This window comes from Callorhinchus milii, unplaced genomic scaffold, assembly GCF_018977255.1.
Source record: "Callorhinchus milii isolate IMCB2004 unplaced genomic scaffold, IMCB_Cmil_1.0 Scaffold5, whole genome shotgun sequence".
Lineage (NCBI taxonomy): Eukaryota > Metazoa > Chordata > Chondrichthyes > Chimaeriformes > Callorhinchidae > Callorhinchus > Callorhinchus milii.
Genome location: NW_024704746.1, coordinates 45163133 through 45185137, shown reverse-complemented (window position 1 = coordinate 45185137; position 22005 = coordinate 45163133). Strand labels below are relative to the sequence as shown.

General features: G+C 43.2%; 1 protein-coding gene across 3 annotated transcripts in view; it reads right to left on the bottom strand.

The window, feature by feature from the left end:
• The window catches only part of LOC103179393 (proline-rich protein 5), a 49241-nt gene extending 31207 nt beyond the window's left edge, over positions 1–18034 (bottom strand). Inside the window, exons 1-3 of one of the 3 annotated variants that reach the window (XM_007894657.2) lie at positions 17779–18034; positions 5554–5667; positions 1148–1228 (exon numbers count right to left, since the gene is read on the bottom strand). In XM_007894657.2, the coding sequence (XP_007892848.1) occupies positions 1148–1228; positions 5554–5657 (185 nt within the window). In that variant the 5' untranslated portion in view covers positions 5658–5667; positions 17779–18034. Of the gene's footprint in view, positions 1–1147; positions 1229–5553; positions 5747–17778 lie in introns of those variants that run through there. The other 2 variants (XM_007894658.2, XM_007894656.2) reach the window with 2 other exon arrangements.
• Between the last annotated feature and the right edge of the window lie 3971 nt (positions 18035–22005).

Below are 22005 nucleotides of genomic sequence, written 5' to 3'. Positions count from 1 at the left end.
GTTGTTGTTATATAATTTTCTCCAACATTTCAAGAATTATTTTTAAAAGATGAAGCTTGACAATGGAGATGGTGATGAGGAGAAGGATACACCTCAACGCAGAGTTAAATCTTTGATCTAAATAAACTTAACAATGTACATCCAGATTTCATCCACAATATGAACAGTTAACAACATTACTGTTAATTATATTGGAATACATGGAAAACAAATATAATCACACAAACTGGTTGTAAACAGTGCCCTGAATACTATTCTGTTGAGGGAAAATATATTTTAGTACAAATGCTTTCCTGTATCTTACTCTCAGTAGGTCAAACAATTAATTAAAAAATTCTGTGTTAAATCCCCAATGATTCAACAGGTAAACATACTGTGTTGTGTCATGGTGAGTTACAGAGACCAGAAAGATTACATGTCCGATTGCTTGTTTATGCCGAGATAATTAATCTTAGCCAGAAATGCAAAATGGATGCTGCAATTGATCTCAGCATCTCCATCTAGAAAAAGGGTTAAAAAATAGCGAGGGGCCTTTTTTCTCATAGCTATATAATTGGAATGTCAATGAATGTGTGGTGGGAGAAGACAGGATCAGGCTCAGCTGAAAAAATCCACGTCTACTTGTCTACTGACAAACTTAAAAGAATGCCTGCGATTCACAGATGTCTCATACAAGGATCATCACCATCAGTTGCTGGTTTCAGAAAAAAAATTTGAACAGGATTAAAAAAAATCAGTATTCGAGACCAGAAAGGATGCTCATCAGTGCTGTTTCCATCGGAGCCATGAGCTGACAGGTCTTGTACTGTAGCTATTATCAGGAGAGCAGCTCCCAAGTGCACGCAGAGACTTGAAATATCAGGTCTCTGAGGAGAAAGGGAAACTTAAAACCACCAATATCGATTATTAAACACATGTATCAACTTTGCACATTACCAAATTGGGAAGATTATTTTATGATATCTTCCACATGCTTACTTTTTAAGGTCATATTATTTTGCATTTACCTAATCTCCAGACCTTATTGACTATGGTAATAAGTGAAAAAGTAATGCTTTTTGAGAATTCAGGAACTTAATCAGCATCCCACACTATAACAATAAACGTTTTTATCTTGTAGACACAGCAATGCTCGGTTCTCACTCACCTGACTCCCTCGTTGAGGTTATAAAGTTCATTATCGGGTAATCCTTTCCTCTGGAACACAGCAATTACAGCATTCTGTATGCTGGAAAACAAAGACAGATGCTGATCAGCATTAGTCTGTGTTCCACTGGATTAGTTTCATTTAGTCATGGGACCCTACAATTAGTACTGCTTGTTGGAGTGCTACAAGTGGTACATTTACATAAAGTAGACCCAGATTTATGCAGTTCTATTTGCACATTTTTAAAACCCATTTTCACTCTTTTCTACTCAAACTTTATGGGCTCTAATTAACATAAATTAAATTAATAGGAGCGGCTGAGACGTGGCTAATAGACTGCAAAATGTTAATAAAATTAGATTATTCTCCTGTTAAAAATAATTTGGTGGATTTTCTGAATTTGTGTAACAAGAATGCCTCTATGTTCATCTGAAAGAATCAGAACTTGCAAATTAGCATCTTAATTGTTTGACAAAGCCATCTTCACTGAATTTACTGGAGGTGTGGGAAGGAAAGTGAGAAAGTGTTCTGAAATGGATCGTTCTGAAATGGATTTGAAAAAACAATTCATGAAAACAAAATGCTTCCAGGAATACACTCTTCATATGGCTAGTAAAGGAAGTATTACAGAGAAGTGACCACTTGTACCACTGAGGAAAATGTATACGCATTGATATTATCCAGAAAGGCAATGAGTTGAACTGACACCACAACTGTCAAAGATTTGTAGCTCACTGATTGCAGACTTTATCAGTGAGTCGTGACCCCCTTGTTCATTATTTGCTCAGACAAATTCACCGATAGAAGCTATGTTTGTATCCAGTTGATGTGACCATGTCAGTTTTGCCTATTCTACCCCAAGATGGGGCTCCTTGGACAAAAAGGTAAATCAATTTTCTGAATCTGACTGCCAAGCAGTTTGCTCACATGGCATAGAGCATTTGGGACTAAAACTCCCACCCCAAGTTGGAAGAAATTATCTTGGGGCCCGTTTCATCAACTGCAAGCAACCAGAGGCATGAAATTTCACCCAGTCTTCCAACTTGTAAGACCATTTTGTCTTAAGATTGACCAGCAATGAATGTTTTTATGGCAATGGTTCACTTGAAGTTATAAGTTATTCTTCTTCAATCAAATCAGTTTTGCCAAAATATAGGTAGCTTAAGTATTTGCAATGAAATAATTAATAAATATATCAGAACAAAACTGGTGTAATTACTATTTTTGTAAAACAAAACTTTCTAATTTGTCAAAGAGATGAAACTGCACATCAAAAGATGTGAATCTTCAAAGTTCTTTTTCTTATCTTTTTAACTTTTTAGAGGTATCCTTTACATGAGTTTCTGGGACGATTACTGATAGTAATTAGTCCCATTGCTACCGTATCTTTCATGGTACACCACCAATGGCTCTGTGATGCCCACATGGTGACCAATCTAATAAATCTAAAAAGCACTACTTAACAGGGCTGTGCTCAGAACTTTGATCCACTTCCAATTGACTACGATTGAGATATGTAAGGACTCAGTTGGAAATTACTTATGTGTCAGTCAATCATGCGCATAATTTCAATAATTATTTTGATAAATATATTGTTTTGCAAAGAAACTTTTGTGAACAAGTTCACAAAATATTGAGTTGGATAAAAATGGCTCATTTGATCGCATCCTTCTTGGATACCTACTCTATCATCACTGATTTTTTAAAAAGGGCCCAGTGTACTGGCTTGGTGAGCTATGTCACCCTGGCAAGTTCTATTCCGTCCATGGAGTACGGATGTTTCTTATTCTTGCTTCCTATATGCAGTACCTTGCCTTTATCTGTATTAAATTTAATTTAATAATTTGCCACACGTGAGCCCACGTTTATACCCCATCAAGCTATCTTTGTAACACCTTTAGTGCCTCCTCTGATTCCACAGTTCCCATAAACTTGGTTTTCATCTGCAACTAGGTCATTAATAGATACAAAGAAAGGATTCTAGTACAGAGTTCCAGTACAGACCCCTGCTTAATAACACCCCCCATCCCAATTTGGCATTGCTCCTCCAACAATGATCCTCTGCTTCCTTCCCTTCAGTTAATTCTGAATCTGCCTTTGACACCCAGTGAACTCAGGTGGTAAAGGAGCCTTTTATGTGGTAATTTGTCAAATGCCTTTTGCAAGTCTCAATATTGCACGTCATATGGCATCCTGGCATATAGGTGTCAGCCTGACTCAGTTACTAGCACTCTCGTTTCTGAATCCGAAGGTTGTGGGTTCAAGCCCCATGTCGAACTTGGAACCTATATAGTCAAGGCTGACACTCACATCCAGTTATGTGGGTATGCTGCATTGTTGGAGATCCTGTTCTTCAGATGAGACATTAAACCAATGTCCCATCTGCCTGTTTAGGTGAACATTAAAGATTCCATGGCACAGATTTCAAGAAAAGGGAGTTTCTCCCAGTGTCCTGGCCATTGATTGCTAAAATTGGTTATTCATTTCATGAATGCTTGTGGGACATTCCTATGCGCAAATTGGCTGCCGCAGACCCTTAAACATATATGCACCTCCTAGACTGTACAGTGAATCCTGTGAATTGCTTTGAGATGTCCTCCAAACATGATAAGGCACAATACAATACTGTATATCTCAAAACATACAATACACAATATATCAAATGCAACTTTTTTTTATTATCCTACAGTGAATTTGGGATATGACCTCTTCAAAAACACTATGAGGAAGGGGGATAGATGGGGCAGTGGGGGACAAAGAGAGTGACAGGAGCTAAGAGGGGAGATGAGATTCAGAGAGTGAGGCATGCCTGAGGAAGAGAGCGCTTAAAGGGCAATATACAGTCAATTAACTTTACAGTATGTGAAGCGCTTTGAGACGGTTTGCAGACTTGATAAGGCGTTATATCAAATGCAAGGATTATTATCATTATTGAGGCCGGGGGGAGGGATCTGAGAGGCTGAGGGGGACTGACATGAGAGCTGACAGGCAAGGGAGCTAAGAGGGCAATGGGGAGACTGAGAAGTCAAGGGGAATTGAGAGGACATGTGTGCTTTTGATCATCAGTGTACCTATGACCATAATTTATTTTGGTAGGGAAGGAAGGGGGTTTGAGCTAAATCAGTAACTATTTGTCACCGTTACGACAGGGGAGAGTAATTAGCGAGCACCCAGCTTTCAGAATCAAAGTGAAGCGTAGTGTAAAAAAGGTCTTTTTAACTAACGTGGCTTTGTTTATAATTTAGAAAAAAAAGTTGCATTTAAATTAAATAGCATTTGGCCAGCAGTAGCGATGGAGGTGTTGGATGTGAGAGTCATGGGTAGCGGACTCCTCACAGCGCAGGTCCCACACCGTGTGTCTGTCCTCGGTCCCCTCCTCTTCACCCTCTATATGCTCCACCTTGGTGACATCATCCGCAGACATGGGGTTAACTTCCACATTTATGTGGATGACACCCAACTCTACCTTTCCTCCTCTACCCTCAACTCCACGACCACCGATGTCCTGACAGCCTGCCTGTCCGACATCGAGTCCTGGACGAGAGACAACTTTCTTCAGCTCAATGTGCGCAAAACTGAGGCCCTCCTGATTGGCTCGCGTCAGCGCCTCCGTACCTCAGGCGCTGACAGCATCAGCATCCAAGGCTGCACTCTCCACCTCTCAAAGCCAGTCAGGAACCTCGGCGTTCTGTTCGACCCTGAGCTGTCCTTTCTTCCTCATATCCGCGCCACAACTGGCACCACCTTCCATCACCTCCGAAAAATTGCCAGACTACGGCACTACTATGGGAACTCTCTCCTCGCCGGCCTTCCCGACACCTCCCTCCACAAGCTGCAGGTCATTCAGAACTCTGCAGCTCGTGTACTGTCCCGCACCAGGCTTAGCGACCACATCACTCCCACCCTCGCTCGCCTCCACTGGCTCCCCATTCCCCAGAGGATCGAATTCAAGATCCTCATCCTCACCTACAAGGCCATTCACGGCCTTGCTCCCTCTTACCTCTCCGACCTACTATACCCCTACCTACCTGCCCGTACCCTCTGTTCCTCTGGCTCCGGTCTGCTCCACATCCCCCGCCCTAACCACCCTACCATCGGTGGCCGAGCCTTCAGCCTCTCAGCCCCTAGGCTCTGGAACTCCATCCCCCAGTGCATTCGCCGCCTCCTCCCTTTCCTCCTTCAAGGCCGGTCTCAAGACCTTTCTCTTTGACCGTGCCTTCAGCTCCCTTCTCAACTCTCTACCCCCTCCTCGCTCCCCCCCTTCCCTCCTCTCACCCTGACCATTTCCCCCCTGCTCGGGTCCTGTCCCAACTATCCAGCACCTTGGGACGTCCTCCCGACGTGAAAGGCGATCTATAAATGAAATCTTGTTGTTGTTGTTGTGTGTCCGCGGCCTGAGCCTTTACCTGTTCCAAGTGGCGTTGGCACCTGCACGTCGCTGCTGGTTGCCTCGCTCCTCCAAGGCTGCCTGCTCGTTCTTCCCCAGCTCGCTGAGGCTGGGCGAACTCATTAACTTCGGTCTGCGGAAAGTCCTCATCGTTAACCCACACAATAAAGCACACACAAAACACGGCTGTTTGTGGAATGAAAGTCTCTACAGAGTGTGACCGCATGTTCAAAATACCGCTCTGCGTCATGAAACCCAACTCTTAAAGTTGGCTTTAAAATACAACAACATCATAAATTACGGTTAATATTTCACTAGTTGTTTATACATAATAAAACAAACTAACGTGACCTTGATCAACTACAATGTGTCAAGTGTAGAGTGCAAACTGACATGACTAAGCTGACGGGTGGAGTTAGGGGAACAAGGGTTGAGGAAAGTCACACACGAAAATCCACAAACACTGCTATCCAGCGGATTTGTCGGCTGTATATCGGAAAATACTACTGTCAAAGATATAACTCGGTACTTTTGTGAAGAATTTTAGGAAAACAAATCTAGGCTAATGAACAAAGTTTTTGAAATAGTGTCAGATGTTTTAATTATATTCCAAAATATATTTCCTTGGCACAGTTTTTTTGATATTGTGCTGAATATCTTTTGACCGTACACACTGAGAGCCTGTAACTGTCAAATAGATGCAAATTCTTAATATAATTAAGGTTTCAATGGGTAACGTGTTTAAAAAGAATCATAAGTTTCATATTAGTGGAAAACAAACAAGAATACACACAGTGCTGTATTTCACATTTTAAAACATAAAGACGCATTTTCATTCCACAGCACCTTTACTCATCGGTGGAAACAATTAAGGATAATTGGATATTTAAGCAGAAAAAGGATCCAGGTACAGAATTTAAATTAAAGCCACTTACCATTCAGTACAGCAATAAGAGCATTACAGAACATGGAATGAAGAAAAGGTTGTATTCCTTCAAATGACTACTTACAGAGGATCCCACCCTTTGGATACATTACTGCAATGCTTATAACATGGGTCTCATGTTGACCCATGTCCTTCCACAAATTACGTGCAGAATCAATGTAGGGCTGCCATGCTTACCTGGCATACCATGCAACCTATACAGTACACCAGACTGGTAGCTCTGACAAGCCAGCTTCCTTCCCATGCTAAAAAAAATCAACTTCTGGGTCATCAAGTTAATATTGCTTCCCTTGCTTTACATGCATGCACTATACAAGAAAAGCTGCTGACATAATTTCATGAAAGAATATGATTTGTTGATTCGGTGTGTTCTTCAGCTGCATTATTTTGGGCCTTGATGACCATCAGATAATTCAAGATGGCATTTACTCTCCTAGCTTTCTCCTTTTTCGGAGGTGATGGCATTGGTATTCTCCTTGGGGAGCAGGTAAATGGGGTCTCCCTGGAGCTGAACTGGCTCCAAGGTGACACGTTTTGTGATGGAATGTTGGAATTGAGCCAGCCCTCTGTGACGGTCTCTCGTCCAGTTCCTGAGCCAGGCGGGTTCGCAGTACTCCAGGCTTTTGGCTCGGGCTAACCTGCGCCTAATACTTTCTGGAATTAGGTAAGCAGGGAGAGAGTGGGTATTCCATTCCAACAATCTATCTCTGGAATTAGGTGCGATGCCTAAAATTCTCAGTTTGGTTTGATACTCTTAAGCATGGTGATAGGTTTCTGCTTGTGTCAAGACACCTGGCTGATAAAAAAAAACAGCTGCTATAAGAACAACAAAAAAAAATGGAGATTGCATGAGAATTTTGCAGTAAAAACATACGGAAAAAGCTGCCAGCACAGTTCTCCAACGTTTCAAATGAAAAGTTTGTGTTCCATCTAGAGGACCTACCTACACGATTGAGAACTTTTAATCACCTTATTGTTTTATTAATCATTCTTAAAATTGCTCCATTCCTGGAATTCCCTGTGCTTTACATGAGTCATTAGTATATCACCAAGCTATTGTTAATCTTTGATTCATATACAGTACTTTAAATGTCAACCCATCCTGAGTCAGAAAAAGCAAGAAACTGAACATTAAGAGATTGCAATATTCAAATTTAAAATTTTCCCTTTGCCAGGAATATGCAAAATATTCTGGCTTTTCCTGAGAAACTGTAGAAACAAATGTAGCAGTAAACTGGTCAAAAATATATAACACTGTAATAATAGAGTAACAAGGAGTATTTTCACTACTTTTGGCAATTAATGTCACGTTTCATAACAGATTTATCAACTAAGAGCCTGGCTGAAGTGAAAGAGATAAGGGAGGTTTGGTATTGAAAGCCTGAAGATGAAAATGATGAGGCCAGTTTCAGATTTTATTATTTTAACATGTGCTTGGGTGATGAAAGAGGCTCCTTCAGCAAAGTTAAAAAAAAACAAAGTAACCAACCATGCCGTCCAACAAACCCTTTGGTGAAGTTAATACTTCATCCTGACCATAGACTTAGACCAATACTTTGACCGTTTTTCGACTGTACCCATTTAATTAACGAGTTAAGAAGAAGCTTCAACCTATTTATTAAAAAGTAAAAACTTACAAAATGTGTGACAAAATCGCATTGTCCGTGATACACAGTGCAAACAATGGTAAAAAAAGTGTAAATAATGGGATAATATACAGCGAATAGTGTTCCAATTTAGAATCATAGAAATTCACCGCACAGAAGAAGGCCATTTGGCCCATTGTGTCTGTCGTGGCTCCTTTAAAGAGCAATACTTTCAGTTCCATTGATCTGCTCCTTCCCCATACCTCTGTAGTTTACTTCTCGTTACATATTTATCTTGATCCTTTTTGAGAGCTAATGCCTCAACCATCACTTCCAGCATCCTAGGACACTCCATATCCTAACTGCTCTGTGTGATACATTTGCTTGTTTGCTAACAATTTTAAATGGATACCACCTTGTCACTCACTGACCAGTGGAAATATTTTTTTCCTAATGATTATCAAAATCCCTCATAATTTTTAAAAAACCTCTATCAGGTCACCCCTCAACCTTTTTTGTTCCAACAGAAAAAGTCCCAGTTCCTCCAGTCTCTGCTCATAGGCCAAACCACTTAACCCTGGTATCATCCATGTGAATTTCCTTTGTACCCCTCTAATGCTTTGATATCTTTCTGAAAGTGGGTTGATCAAAACTGAACACAATATTCTTACTGTGGACTAACTAATGATTTGTATAAATGTATCACTAAATCTTCAGATTTATATTCTATACCCCTATTAATAACACCTCTGACTGCATTTGCTTTCTTGGCAGTTTTGTTCACCTGCCTACATTAACACCCATTAACATCTATTCTTCCGCTCCTTTTAATATTTTACCACGTAACATATATTTGCTCTTCTTGTTCTTCCTCCTAAAATGTACAACCTCACATTTGTCTGCATTAAATTTCACTTGCCATTGCTCTGTCCAATCAACTAATCTAAAGTTGCTTACAGTCTTTATTGTCAGCTGCACTATTTTTGTGTCATCTGCAACCTTAGAATTCGTGCCCCTTATTGCGGAATCCAGATCATTTCTATAAATGGAGAAAAGCAGTCCTAACACAACCCCATAGGGGGCACCTCCATTGCAAGTAACAACTTTGTACTCCCACCCTCTGTTTCTAATCCTTTAATCAACCCTGCTGCTACCTTTCCATTAATATCCTGCGACCTCATTTTTTTAGCAAGTCTCCTATGCAGATCCAAGGACGTTCAAAAAATTGTAGTCACAGCATCTATTTCCTCCCTGAACAATCTCAGATGAATGTCATCAGGCCCCAGTGATCTGTCTTCTTTGTATTCCATTAATTTCTTTAACACCACTTCCTTTTCTATAGTTGTCCCTTCTAATCACTGCACATCCTCCTCTTGTACACTTAGTGGCTCACTACCACTCACTTTCTTTAAAAACTAAAATCGTTAAGATCTCTGCCATATCTTCATTTTCTGTGACTAGATTTATCTTTTCGCTTCTAATTGGCCCTACCTTTTCTTTCACTATTCCTTTGTGTTTTATGTTTATGAAATCCTTTATTATTTTTCTTTTTGACCCCTGTCTGTCTTTCCTCATATCCCCTCTTGCCCTTTTGAATCTCCTTTTTTGCTTTTCTTCTACATTTTCCATACTATTATCTTTCATATTATTAACTTTACATTTCCTGCATGTCTCAGTTTGAGTTATATTTTCATTTTCATTTCTCTACTCATTCCAGACACTTTGATCACTTGAGAAATTACGAAGTGGACAAAATGCTGTTGAACACTGAATACCAACAAGAAGTTATATATATCGCCTTTCACGCAGGGTAGAGTCCCAGAGCGCTTGACAGTGGTGGAGCACGATACTGAACCTGAAGTTTTTATAGTCCACAATTCACCAGCATTTATGGACTGCAGTCTCCACTGTTTCTCCCCACTATGTAATGCTCTCTGAGTCTAAATTCCAGTCTCTAACATCTGTTCTTCTAACACTGGTCTATTGCTTGTTCCCCCACTCGATTCACTGGAAGTCAAATCTCAGCCATCATGTCACCCTCCTCTGAAACTATCTTCCAAATCTATTTTGTATGGCTACTTCTCCTTGCCTTCATAAACGTAAAAGCATATCTGCCATTGTGCCTTTGATCAAAATCTTTAAATTTCTTATTTACCTAGTATATGTGCACAATTACCTTTGTCAAGCAATTTGAATTTTTTTTATGTGAAAGGCAAAATATAAGGCAAATTGAAGGAAGGATGTGGTTCCTTGCATTTTACTGCTAAGTTAAATTAAATTCTCATTTATGATTCGGTTTAGGTAGTGTAGTGCAGAAAACACAATACAATTTACATTTATATAGCTCTGTTCACATTAAGAGAACTTTTCAATGTGCTTAAATAGAAATAGAAATATTCTTGCAGTGGAAGATGCTGTTCTGAAGTTTTGGTTCAATAAGCATTATTGGCAGAATGCATTTTTCCAAAACTCTTTTAGCAGTTTATAGCGTGAGCTCTTCTCACTTTTTATTTATCAAGAATTCATCAATAAAATCAAAAAAAATCTTTTGTTAGGTGGCAGGGAGCGGGATGGAGGAGTTAAGGGAAATGAAACAACAATTTTATCAGTGGTTTTACCAGTGATGGTAATGCGCACAACAGACTTGGATAATTACCAGGTCAAGGGGGTGATCATGCATGTGAGTGGTGGAGTTAATATGGAAGGAGAGGTAGTGAGAGGAGAGGAGGGAGGAAACATCAGCAGAGGTGGAGCAAGAAAGGATGGAGTAGAGGTTAAAGTCGCCCAAGATGTGGAGGCTTTCAGAACAGAGGCAAAAGATGTTGGAGAAGAAAGTACAGGAGGGTTTGGGTGGACAATAGATCAGGAGAATTTTAAGGAAAGATTGCAAAGACGGTAAATAATGATAGGGAAGGATCCAGATGAGCAAGGGGTTAGATCCAGTGAACACCTGAAGATGAGAGCCACACCACTATCATGGCAGTTGGCCCCTGGGATATAATGGAAGGTGTAACCAGGTGGGGTGGGCTAGGTGAGGGGTAGGTGATCACCTGGGGTGATCCAGATTTCTGTGAGGGCGAGGATGTTAACGTTTCTGTTGACAATGAGGTTGTGTAGGTGATAATAATAATAATCCTTGCATTTGATATAGCGCCTGCTCACAGAAGCGCTTCACAGAATATACTGACAAGTGAATTGGCTGTATATTTTGTGGGAAAAATGCGAGGCCAATTGTTCATAGCAATGTCCCACAAACAGTCGTGGGTTGAGTGACCAAATTATTATTATTTTTTGAAGGAATTATTAACCCCGGAAAAGCAATCTGCCAATCAACTAACAACTGGGTTCCTTCCTACTTACTGCTAGGTAAACAGAGGCGTGTGGAGTAAGGAAACTTGCCCAACGTTTCGCCCTGCCGGGAATCAAACCCCAGTCTCTCGCTTGCGAGGTGAGTTTTCTAACCATTGAACTATAGGATGGCTTTGTTACAGAGAGAGCAGACATTTCACAGGGTGATACGGTGCAGACAGGCAGCAGAGGCGTTTGCAACACAAAGTGGATGGGGGAGGGGGGGGGAGGAAGAGGAGGATTGACAGGAAGGGTGGAAATGTGGATGAGAACAGAGAGACTCTGGGAGCTGGGACTTGTAAGGCTAAGTGGTGGAAATGAGGGATGGGGTAGCCAGGGTGATTGTTGTTGCACATCTGATATCTAAAGAATACACCTTTCTCATTAAGAAATACAACAGATAAAAACTCTACCATTACTTTCAGTGTAATCTCTTTTGACAGTACATACATTATTTCTATCTCCCTCATTAATAGGAGTATCACATAAAACTCTATCTCTATTCTCCTCTTTTCACCCTGTCATTTACCTTGTGATCTTGGATACAGCACTCACTAGTTATAAACATCTAATTTTGAAACCATATAAACACTCCTTCCATTGCTACTTCTCACAATAATTTGACTCTTAAAAACAGAGAGTATCTTGCTGTGATATAAAGCGATCAAATAATATTAAAATTAAAAATTGAGTTTCTAATTTCTAGGCAAAATGAATGAAGAATATTGATCTGATTGAACAATAAAGAGTAAATAATGATGAAGACTGCAATCGGTTCAAAAAGAATCTTTCAGTTTGCTACATTGATGTGTCAACACTTTTTTGGCAATTAAATATTTAGGTTCAAACCCTACAAAAAGCAAACCTGCATTATAATGAAGAATTGGGTTCTACTGTATTTGGACGGTCTTGTTCTTTGTAGCAAACAGCAGTATGCCATTCAGCCTATGGAGCCTGTTCTACCAATTTATTTGATGTTGGATGTTAGCTGGTTTTCCTGTCCATCCAGCTCCCTTTTTAATAAGTAAACCAATTCTATATCTTTCACTACATTCTAAACTCTCACACAACCTTTGAGTGAAAATAAATCTTATTTCACTTTGAATAATGTTATCTCTAATATTAAGATTGTGTGACCTTGTTTTGCAACCTTCCATTAAAGGGAAGAGATGTTTCCTATCTAGTTTGTCAATCATCATTATTATTAATACTATGGGTCCGACCTTCCATGGTTATGCCAAATGCCTATGAAATAAAGGGAAAGACACTTGCCTCTTGTTAAGTTTGTAGCTGTATTGATATTTCTGTACATTTCTTTTGCCAAACATGCAGGTGAGTTGAAAGCCGCAATGGCCTTGAATGAACCATACTTAAATGATTAATCAGTTGTCATATAAAAGTGCATGGGTACTACCAGCTGAAAAACGGACTATCTTAACCTAAATATGTGAGAAGGCTAACCATGTCTAAGTCCCTGTCTAAGTAATTTATGAAAGCTGTCAGTATTGTAGAAAGCTGTTGTTTATATTGACTAAAACACATACAGTATTTGTGGACAGTCCAGGTCTTTATGATTCACAGCAAACAAGCAGGCGCTGTTTTTATATACTTTTTTTAAAAAATTCTTGTATTTGACATAGCATCTCATTACACCCCTTCACTAACATCCAATCTTTGGCATATTATTGAATTCAATCCTATTTTAGAAGTCTGTTTTCTATAGCTCTTAAAAGAACTGACAAAAAAAGGTTCAAAATTAAAACTACTTAAGAATTTGCCAAATTCAAGACACGCTGGAATGGTAAATAAATAGATTGAAATGCAGATCCAGGTGGTATTTCTTCTCATTAGTTCTTTGTTTGCCACCCTGTCCAGCCAGTTTATTCCACCCACATGCACATCACTCTTTTACTGAAGGAAATGTTCTCGCACATCCTATTCTTTTTTGTGTCCTTATTTTGAAGTTACGACCCCTTGTTTTCGAATTTTGAAAATACAGAAAAACATAATATTGTTTCTGTTCTCCAAATATAACACTCTACCATACACTTAAACAATTGTTGAGGAAAGTACACATTGAACAATGAACCAAACAGGATGTTGAGAGAAAATTGAGAAAATATACCAATCAGAATGAAAGTCGCTTTCAGTATTCCATGTTTTAAAATGTTTTAAACAATGGCTTTTGTGAACACCTACACTGACAGTTCACATGCGATCACACAATAATCTTTTCAATTTATGAAGCCTTATACCTTGTCAGCATATCCTAGATAGAGGATTCACCCCACTCTCAGTGAGCTTGCTCCTTTGCTCTATGATTTGAAGCTTAATTTGTGAATTATTTATTTTTTCTTTTTAATCTTCAGGTACTACATATCTTCCCTGACTGACAGAATAAACAGGAGACCTGTTCTTGTGATCTAGCTCTCTTCGATCTATAGCTGACCCCAGCAAAGATATAAATTCTCTTTGCCCCAAATAGGAACTCACAGAGGGGTTGAAAGGAAATTAAATAATCTAGGGTGTAAACCTGCAATGGTGTCAGCCTATTTCAATTGGTAGAACCTGTGCTCAGGAGATTGTGGGTTCACAAACTCCCTGAAACATTACCAAATATGATGTGCTCTATAAAAATGTAAGTTGTTATCATTGTTCAAGCCTCATATAAGGAATTGGACTTCACTGTCTTGGCTGACAGATGACAGATAATAATCCTGCAGATAAAAATGGTTATTCATTTCATGACTATTTGTGAGACATTGCTTTGTGCAAATTACTGCTATGTTCAGTTGCAAAGATAAAGTCACTATGTAGAAAACTCTGTGATGAGCTTTGAGATGTTATACATACTGCATAATAATTACAATATAATAATCATTACAATTGATATAACTTTCATGTCGAGAGGATGTCTCAATGTGTTTCACGGGATATAGTGTAACGCATAATGACTGTATTTTCTAAGTGAACATAGCATGTATAATGTGCAAAGCAATGTCCCACATCAGCCATGAAGTTAATGATCCAATTTTTTATTTGGTGGATTGCTTGCCAGGATATCAGGATCTTTACCATCCATCTGAACAGGAACACAGGACTGGTTTAATGTCTCCTCCAAAAATTCAGCACAACAATAGCACTGCACTGGAATCTCACACTGAGGTCTAAGTACCGACGTGGGGCTTTAACCTTCTCACCCAGTAGGAAGAGTGGTACCAACTGTGCCCGGCTATCAAATACAAAGATTATTTTTATTATTATCCTACCAGTACGTGGCGCTGTGCTCAATGGCTCTCAAGCACTGCGCCACAAAATGTTTCTGAACCATTATAAACTTTTGAACTGCATGTTAAATGCTTCATGGAAAAAGCGTCTCCCAAATGTCTTCAGCTGTTTTTAAAAGAATATTGATATGATGCACATTGCATCCATATATGTGAAGTAAGATACCATTTAACATAGGTAATGTGTGGAACTGATAATCATTTTTGTATTCAGTGTTCTTCACTTTTTTTAGAAAAAAACATAAATAATCATAACCTTTGGTCAAGTTCCTAAATTTAAAGCCATACTGAAATAAAAGGACATCCCAACTTTAATAAAAGGGAACAAAGAATTGTCAGAATGTTAGCTGTTTCACTGGAATTCAGATATGGAAGAGCACAATCCAAACTATTTGATGTATACTGACTTTCTATTTGGAAGGGAAGTTCAAATGGTTTGGCAATGGAAATAAAGGAATTTTTGCCACTACTAATTCAAACACAGGCTGCTATATTGCAAAGTTTAAGTGCGCTCAAGTTCTGCTGAAAATGTTTGCCCTACTTAAATTCCCAAACATTGCGGGTAAAATGGTTCCCTACTCAGTAATGCCGAAACAAAATTTAAAAGCACAATGAATGTTCCTTCAGACAAGGGGTGAAATCAACACCAGTATTGGATTTAATTAATGAAGTTATTGAAATAACATATTGGTTAAGGACACTGTCTATAAGCCACCTTAAGTCTATGTCTACCTTTGCCTCCTGGCCAAATGAAAGTAAAAAAAATTCTGTTCTTAAAGTTCACTTTTTTGCTTGTCAAAGTGAGGGATGTCAAGAGGTGAGTAATAGAAGGAATATTTTCCCTTCTTGGGATTATTCACTGTGATTCAGGGTGATTGATATCAACCTATCCGCTCCCATATCAACCTGTCCGCTCCCCCCGCTCAGCAGGCTGCGGCTTGCTCCACGGCCCCTGCCCAGCCCTCCCCACCATCAGCGGTCAGGCCTTTAGCTTTCCTGTCCCCACCATTTGGAACTCCATCCCACATTCCCTTCGCCTCGCTCCCTCCCTTGCCTCCGTTAAGGCACGTCTCAAGACCCTCCTCTTCGACCGTGCCTTCGGTCATCCTCATACACCTATCTGCCTGCCCTCCACCCTCCATGATCCCAAACCCCTCCCTCCCCCGCCGCTCGGGTCCAAATCCCTGACTGTCCAGTGCCTTGGGACGTCCTCCCAATATAGTGAATGGTGCTATATACATATGTAATTTTGCACTTTGTACTGTATTCTGCTGTCCGCTAAAGCGCAAGTACAGCACAAGTCAGATGTTGAAAATACTGAGTCTTAAACCCCGAATATACTATACCACTGTAACATCATCTGCGAAAGTGAAACTGCGAACATGGAGCAAATTATGGGCTGCAGAATCCCTGGGAGACAGTTGGAGAACTGTCCAAGCAAATTCTGTGCGGAACATTTAAAGCTTGTAGAATGAGATGGGAGAGAGATCCTTTTAACGCTTTAGTCTGGATTGAATTTGAACTCGAGATTCTTAGAGAAAGTGCCGAGTGAACGAACCGCTGTGCCACCCAATTGCCACCCAATTGCCCCCCACCACCCACCCACCCACCCCACCCCCAATTGCACTGAAAAGCAACAACAGTTGTTTCTCAAACGATACAACCACACGTTCAGATTCCGAGGATGTAAATCAAAAATAATTTGGGTGTCATTGGTCGCAACGTGAATGACAGAAAAAAAATTACATTTGGCTTTTGAAAGCATCCCATGAGTATTAATTATTTGTGGTTGTTTTTTTTGGTGGGGGGGTGGGGCTTACAATTAACACTTTCAACTCACAAAAAAACAGGAACCCTCAGGTAACCTGAAAAAGAAACAATCCATTTTATTCCCTTTGAAATGTCCATGGAAAAGGAAAAGGAAAAGGGGGGAAAGGCGAGTCAGAGAGACAAGTTTGCACCTGACTCAGCCTCCAAACCGTGCACCGTCCGCACTGAGGGGCTTACACCTGCCCTCAGAGACCCTCCCTCAGAGACCTCCCTCAGACACCCTCCCTCAGACACCTCCCTCGTAGACCCTCCCTCAGACACCTCCCTCAGAGACCTCCCTCAGACACCCTCCCTCAGACACCTCCCTCGTAGACCCTCCCTCAGACACCTCCCTCAGAGACACTCTCACTCAGAGATCTCCCTCAGACACCCAGACACCTCCCTCAGAGACCTTCCCTCAGAGACCCTCCCTCAGACACCTCCCTCAGAGACACTCTCACTCAGAGACCCTCCCTCAGACACCTCCTCAGAGACCCTCCCGCAGACACCTCCCTCAGAGACCCTCCCGCAGACACCTCCCTCAGAGACCCTCACTCAGACACCTCCTTCAGAGACCCTCACTCAGACACCTCCCTCAGAGACCCTCCCTCAGAGATACTCTCCCTCAGAGACCCTCCCTCAGACGCCTCCCTCAGACACCCTCCCTCAGACACCTCCCTCAGAGACCCTCCCTCAGACACCTCCTTCAGACACCTCCCTCAGAGACCCTCCCTCAGAGACCTCCCTCAGACACCCAGACACCTCCCTCAGAGACCCTCCCTCAGACACCTCCTTCAGAGACCCTCCCTCAGACACCTCCCTCAGAGACCTCCCTCAGACACCTCCCTTAGACACCTCCCTCAGAGACACTCTTACTCAGAGACCCTCCCTCAGAGACCCTCACTCAGAAACCTCCTTCAGAGACCCTCCCTCAGACACCTCCCTCAGAGACCCTCCCTCAGAGACCTCCCTCGGAGACCCTCCCTCAGAGACCCTCCCTCGGAGACCTTCCCTCAGACACCTCCCTCAGAGACCCTCCCTCAGAGACCCTCCCTCAGACACCTCCCTCAGAGACCCTCCCTCAGACACCTCCCTCAGAGACCCTCCCTCAGAGACCCTCCCTCAGAGACCTGCAGAGGGTCCCCCCCCCCTCCCTCCCTCCCTCCCTCCCTCTCTGCTCTGCTTCGTTATCTATCGGTCAAGACTGACCGCGGGCGAAAACGGACGGACGGGCGGACGGACGAGAAGATATTTATTTGGACACCCACCGTAATTCACAGCCTCCCGCAGAAGAGCGACCACCGCCAGACGCCGACGGCAGCAGTGCAGTGACACCCCCACACACACACCCACACACACAGCACCACCAGAGCCTCCCTCCCGCAGCCGCTGCGAATGATCCGTCGCCGGGGGTCGCCTTCACGGGCTCCGTCGGCTTCCACCGCGGGAGGACATCCACAGCGCAGCGCAGCACAGAGAGGAGAGGAGAGGAGGGGGTCCGCCACCGCCCGCCCGGACCTTTAAACCACCATCAGGCGGTGTGTGTGTGTCTGTGTCTGTCTGTCTGTCTGTCTGGTGGTTGTCTTTCTCTCTTTATATATATATAAAGAAATATATATGAACCCCTCCCCCTCCCTCCCCCCCCTCCCCCCCCCCCGTACCCGCCCCGTTTGTGGTTCTCCACGCGAGGAGCTGTGATGAAGGTGCGGGTGAAGCGCACAGCGCTCTCTCTCTCTCACTCTCTCTCAGTCTCAGTCTCTCACTCAGTCTCTCTCTCTCTCTCAGTCTCACTCAGTCTCTCTCTCTCTCTCTCTCTCTCTCTCTCTCTCAGTCTCTCACTCTCTCTCTCAGTCTCTCACTCTCTCTCAGTAGTCGGAGCTCAGTCCTGGAGAACCGACTTCAAGGCGACATCCGCCTCCAAAACCGCAGCGGCACCGACACGAGCCGCACGTCAGGAGCGCGGGGCCGAGAGATGAATAAGTGATCAGCTCTCCATCGTGTGTGTGGGTCTCTCTCTCTCTCTCTCTCTCTTTCTCTCTCTCATGTTCTTCTTTTGATCAGATAAGCGAATGTGCAACAATACCAACTTTATGACCCACGTTGTTTTTTTTTTGTCTTCCCCTTTGTGTGGGTTTTTTTTTCTTTCTTTTTGTGTGTGTGTGTGTGTGTGTGGGGGGGGTGGGGGGGGGAAGCCCTGCAATGCTACTCATGTTGGGGTCGCAGAGTATTTTAGTTTTGGGGCTTTTCCTCCTTTTTAATAAAACGAGTGAATCGAAGGTAAATTGGCTCTTATCAATTCGAAATCATTATTTGCGCGTCCCACGATAGTCAGATAGTCCTTATCTTTTCGCAGAAGGCTGTCTCTTCGTGCAAGACGACGCTGATAGTACCGCAATGGTTTGGGTACGTCAGTTCAAACCTCGCGTTCAAAGGTGACCGCCAGTCACTGAGCATCTGCGCTACGTCCTGGAAGCACCTCTGACATTGCTCTGTGAAGTGTTGTCAACATGTATTTCTGACTATCGGCGGACTATAGGAAATGGTGTCAACAGGGCTTCCTGTGTACGGTGTGCATGCGCAGGACGCAGCAAAGATGGCCAAGAGCAAGGCACAATAACAACAACAACTTGCCTTTATATAGCGCCCCTCATGTGGGGTAGCGTCCGAGAGCGCTTGACGGTGGCGGAGCACGGGGCTGGAAGGAGGTGGTGACCTCCAGGCACGATCGAAGAGGAAGGTCTTCAGGCTCGATCTGAAGCTGGGGAAGGAAGGAGCGAGGCGGAGGGATAGAGGAAGAATGTTCCAGATTGTCGGGGCGTAGTGGCTGAAAGTGCGGCCGCCGATGGTGCAATGGAGGGCACGAGAGACACGCAGGAGGGCGGAGCCAGTCAAGCAGAAGCAGTGGGTAGTGGGTTGGGGAATAAACAGGTCGGAGAGGTAGGGATTTGAAAACAAGTGTGAGGATCTTGAAATCAATCTGTTCGGCAATAGGGAGCCAGTAGAGCCAAGGATGGACCAGTGTGGGTACGGAAATTAGGTGGGGTTTAGTATGAAATGTACTGTACTTCCAGATAAACAGTCAACGGTCATTTTGCTGCACTTATATTTAAGATAGTTTTCTGATACAAATTTCCAGTTACAATCATAATCTTTGCGTTTGATATAACAACAATGCAATACTAATCCTTTTTACGTCGGGGGGATGTCTCAAAGCACTTCACAGGATTTACTGTAAAATGTAATGATTTTATTCCAAAATCATCTTGGAAGCTAAGGACAACCCCAAACTCCTCTTTTCTACCATAAACCAACTCCTCAGTCCACCCTCCCATGCCTCTGCCATCCTCTCCTCCAACACCAAATGCGAGTAGATGATAATACTACTAATAATAATCCTTGCAATTGATATAGCGCTTTTCACGTCGGAAGGACGTCCCAAAGCGCTTCACAGAACACACTGTAAAGTGAATTGACTGTATATTTGTGGGCGAACGCGACAGCCAATTGCGCACAGTAATGTCCCACAAACAGTCGTAGATTGAAAATGACCAATTTATTATTGCTTTTGGTTTTGGAGGGATTATTATTAGGCTCTGTGTGGAGTAAGGAAACTTGCCCAAGGTTTCGCCCTCTGCCTGGAATTGAATTCAGGTGTCTCGCTTGCAAAACGAGTGCTCTAACCACTGAGCTACAGGACTCCACATGATGGATTTCCTTGAGTCCAAAGTTCAGGGGATTCGCTCTGCCGCCTCTAACCCCTCTACTGTCACCGCATCACCACCTCCTGCTCCCATTCCAGCCACTTTCCCCCCCCATCCCACCCTCCACACTTTTGACCCTGTCTCCCCCTCTTCACTCACCTCCATCATTTCCCACCTGCTCCCTTGACCCCATCCCTTCCCCTCTCCTCACCTCCCAGCTCCACCTCCTTGCCCTCCCCTACTAACAGACCTCGTTAACCTCTCCCTCTCCCTGTCCACTGGTACCTATTCCCCTAAAGATAGCCGTCATCACTTCTACCCTCAAAAAACCTTCCTTTGACCCATCTCTGCCTTCCAAACCTGTTTCTATCAACGTTCATGGAACGAGTTGTTGCTTCCCAGCTTCGCTCATTCCTTTCCCATCATTCCCTCCATGAATCTTTCTAATCTGGGTTACGTGCTGCTCACAGCACAGAGACAGTCCTGAACAAAGTGACAAATGACATTCTGTCCACCTGCGTCCAGGGCTCTCTCTGTCTCCTCGTCCTTCTCGACCTCTCAGCTGCTTTCAACACTGTTGACCACTCGATTCTTCTCCACTGCCTCTCCTCTCACCGCCACCTCAATGGTTTTGTTTTTGCCTAGTTCCAATCCTACCTTTCCCACCGTCTGCACTTCGTGGCCACCAATGGCTTCTCCCCTAGCCCACGTACTGTCATATGTGGCATCTCTCAGGGCTCTGTTCTCGGTCCCCTCTTCTTCAATCTATACATGCTCCCACTCGGCGATGTCATTGCGGTCATGGGGTATATTTCCGCATGTATGCGGATGACATCCAACTCTATCTCGCCGCTTCCACCCTTGACTCCAGGACCGTTGATGGCCTGGCTAATTGTCTGTCTGACATCAAAGTCTGGATGAGAGCCAACTTTCTCCATCTCAGGCAAGACAGAGGCTCTCCTGCTTGGCTCCCGGCAGCACCTCCTCACCTCAGCTGCTGACACTGTCACCATGGCTGCACTCTTCACCTCACTGAGTCAATAAGAAACCTGGGTGTCCTTTTCGACCCTCAGCTACCCTTCAAACCCTACATTCGTGTTGTGACCAGTTCTGCCTTTCCCTACCTCTGCAACATTGCCCGCCTCCACCACTGCCTCTCACCGCAGGCCGCTGAGACCCTGATCCATGCTTTCATTATGTTCCAGCTTGACTACACCAACTGCCAGCTCACTGGGCTTCCCAATTCTTCCCTACACAAGCTGTAGATTATTTAGAACGCTGCAGCTCGTGTCCTCTCCTGCACCAGGCTCTGGGAACTTATTGCCTGCTTTCTTGCCTGGCTCCCTATTCCTCAGAGAATCGAGTACAAAATCCTTGTTCTTACCTTCAAGACCCTCCTCGGTCTTGCTCCCCCCTACTTCTCCGATCTCCTAACCCCATATCAGCCTGTCCGCTCCCTCTGCCTGGCGGACACTGGCCTGCTTCAGGTCCCCTACACTTCCCACCCCACCATTGGTGATCGGGCATCATTCAGCATCTCTGCTCTACACTCAGGAACTCTAGCATGCAATCCCTCGGCCTCACCCCCTCTTTTGCCTCCTTCAAGTCCCACCTGAAGTCCTTCCTCTTCGACTCTGCCTTGAGCCACCCTCCCACCCACTCGGCCCCTGCCCTCCACTAAGTCTGACCCCAACTCCCAGCTCGGGTCCAAAACCCCTAATTGTCCAGCGCCCTGAGATATCTTTCCGACATGAAGGGTGCTATACAAGTTGTTGTTGTTGTTATTGTAGTGAT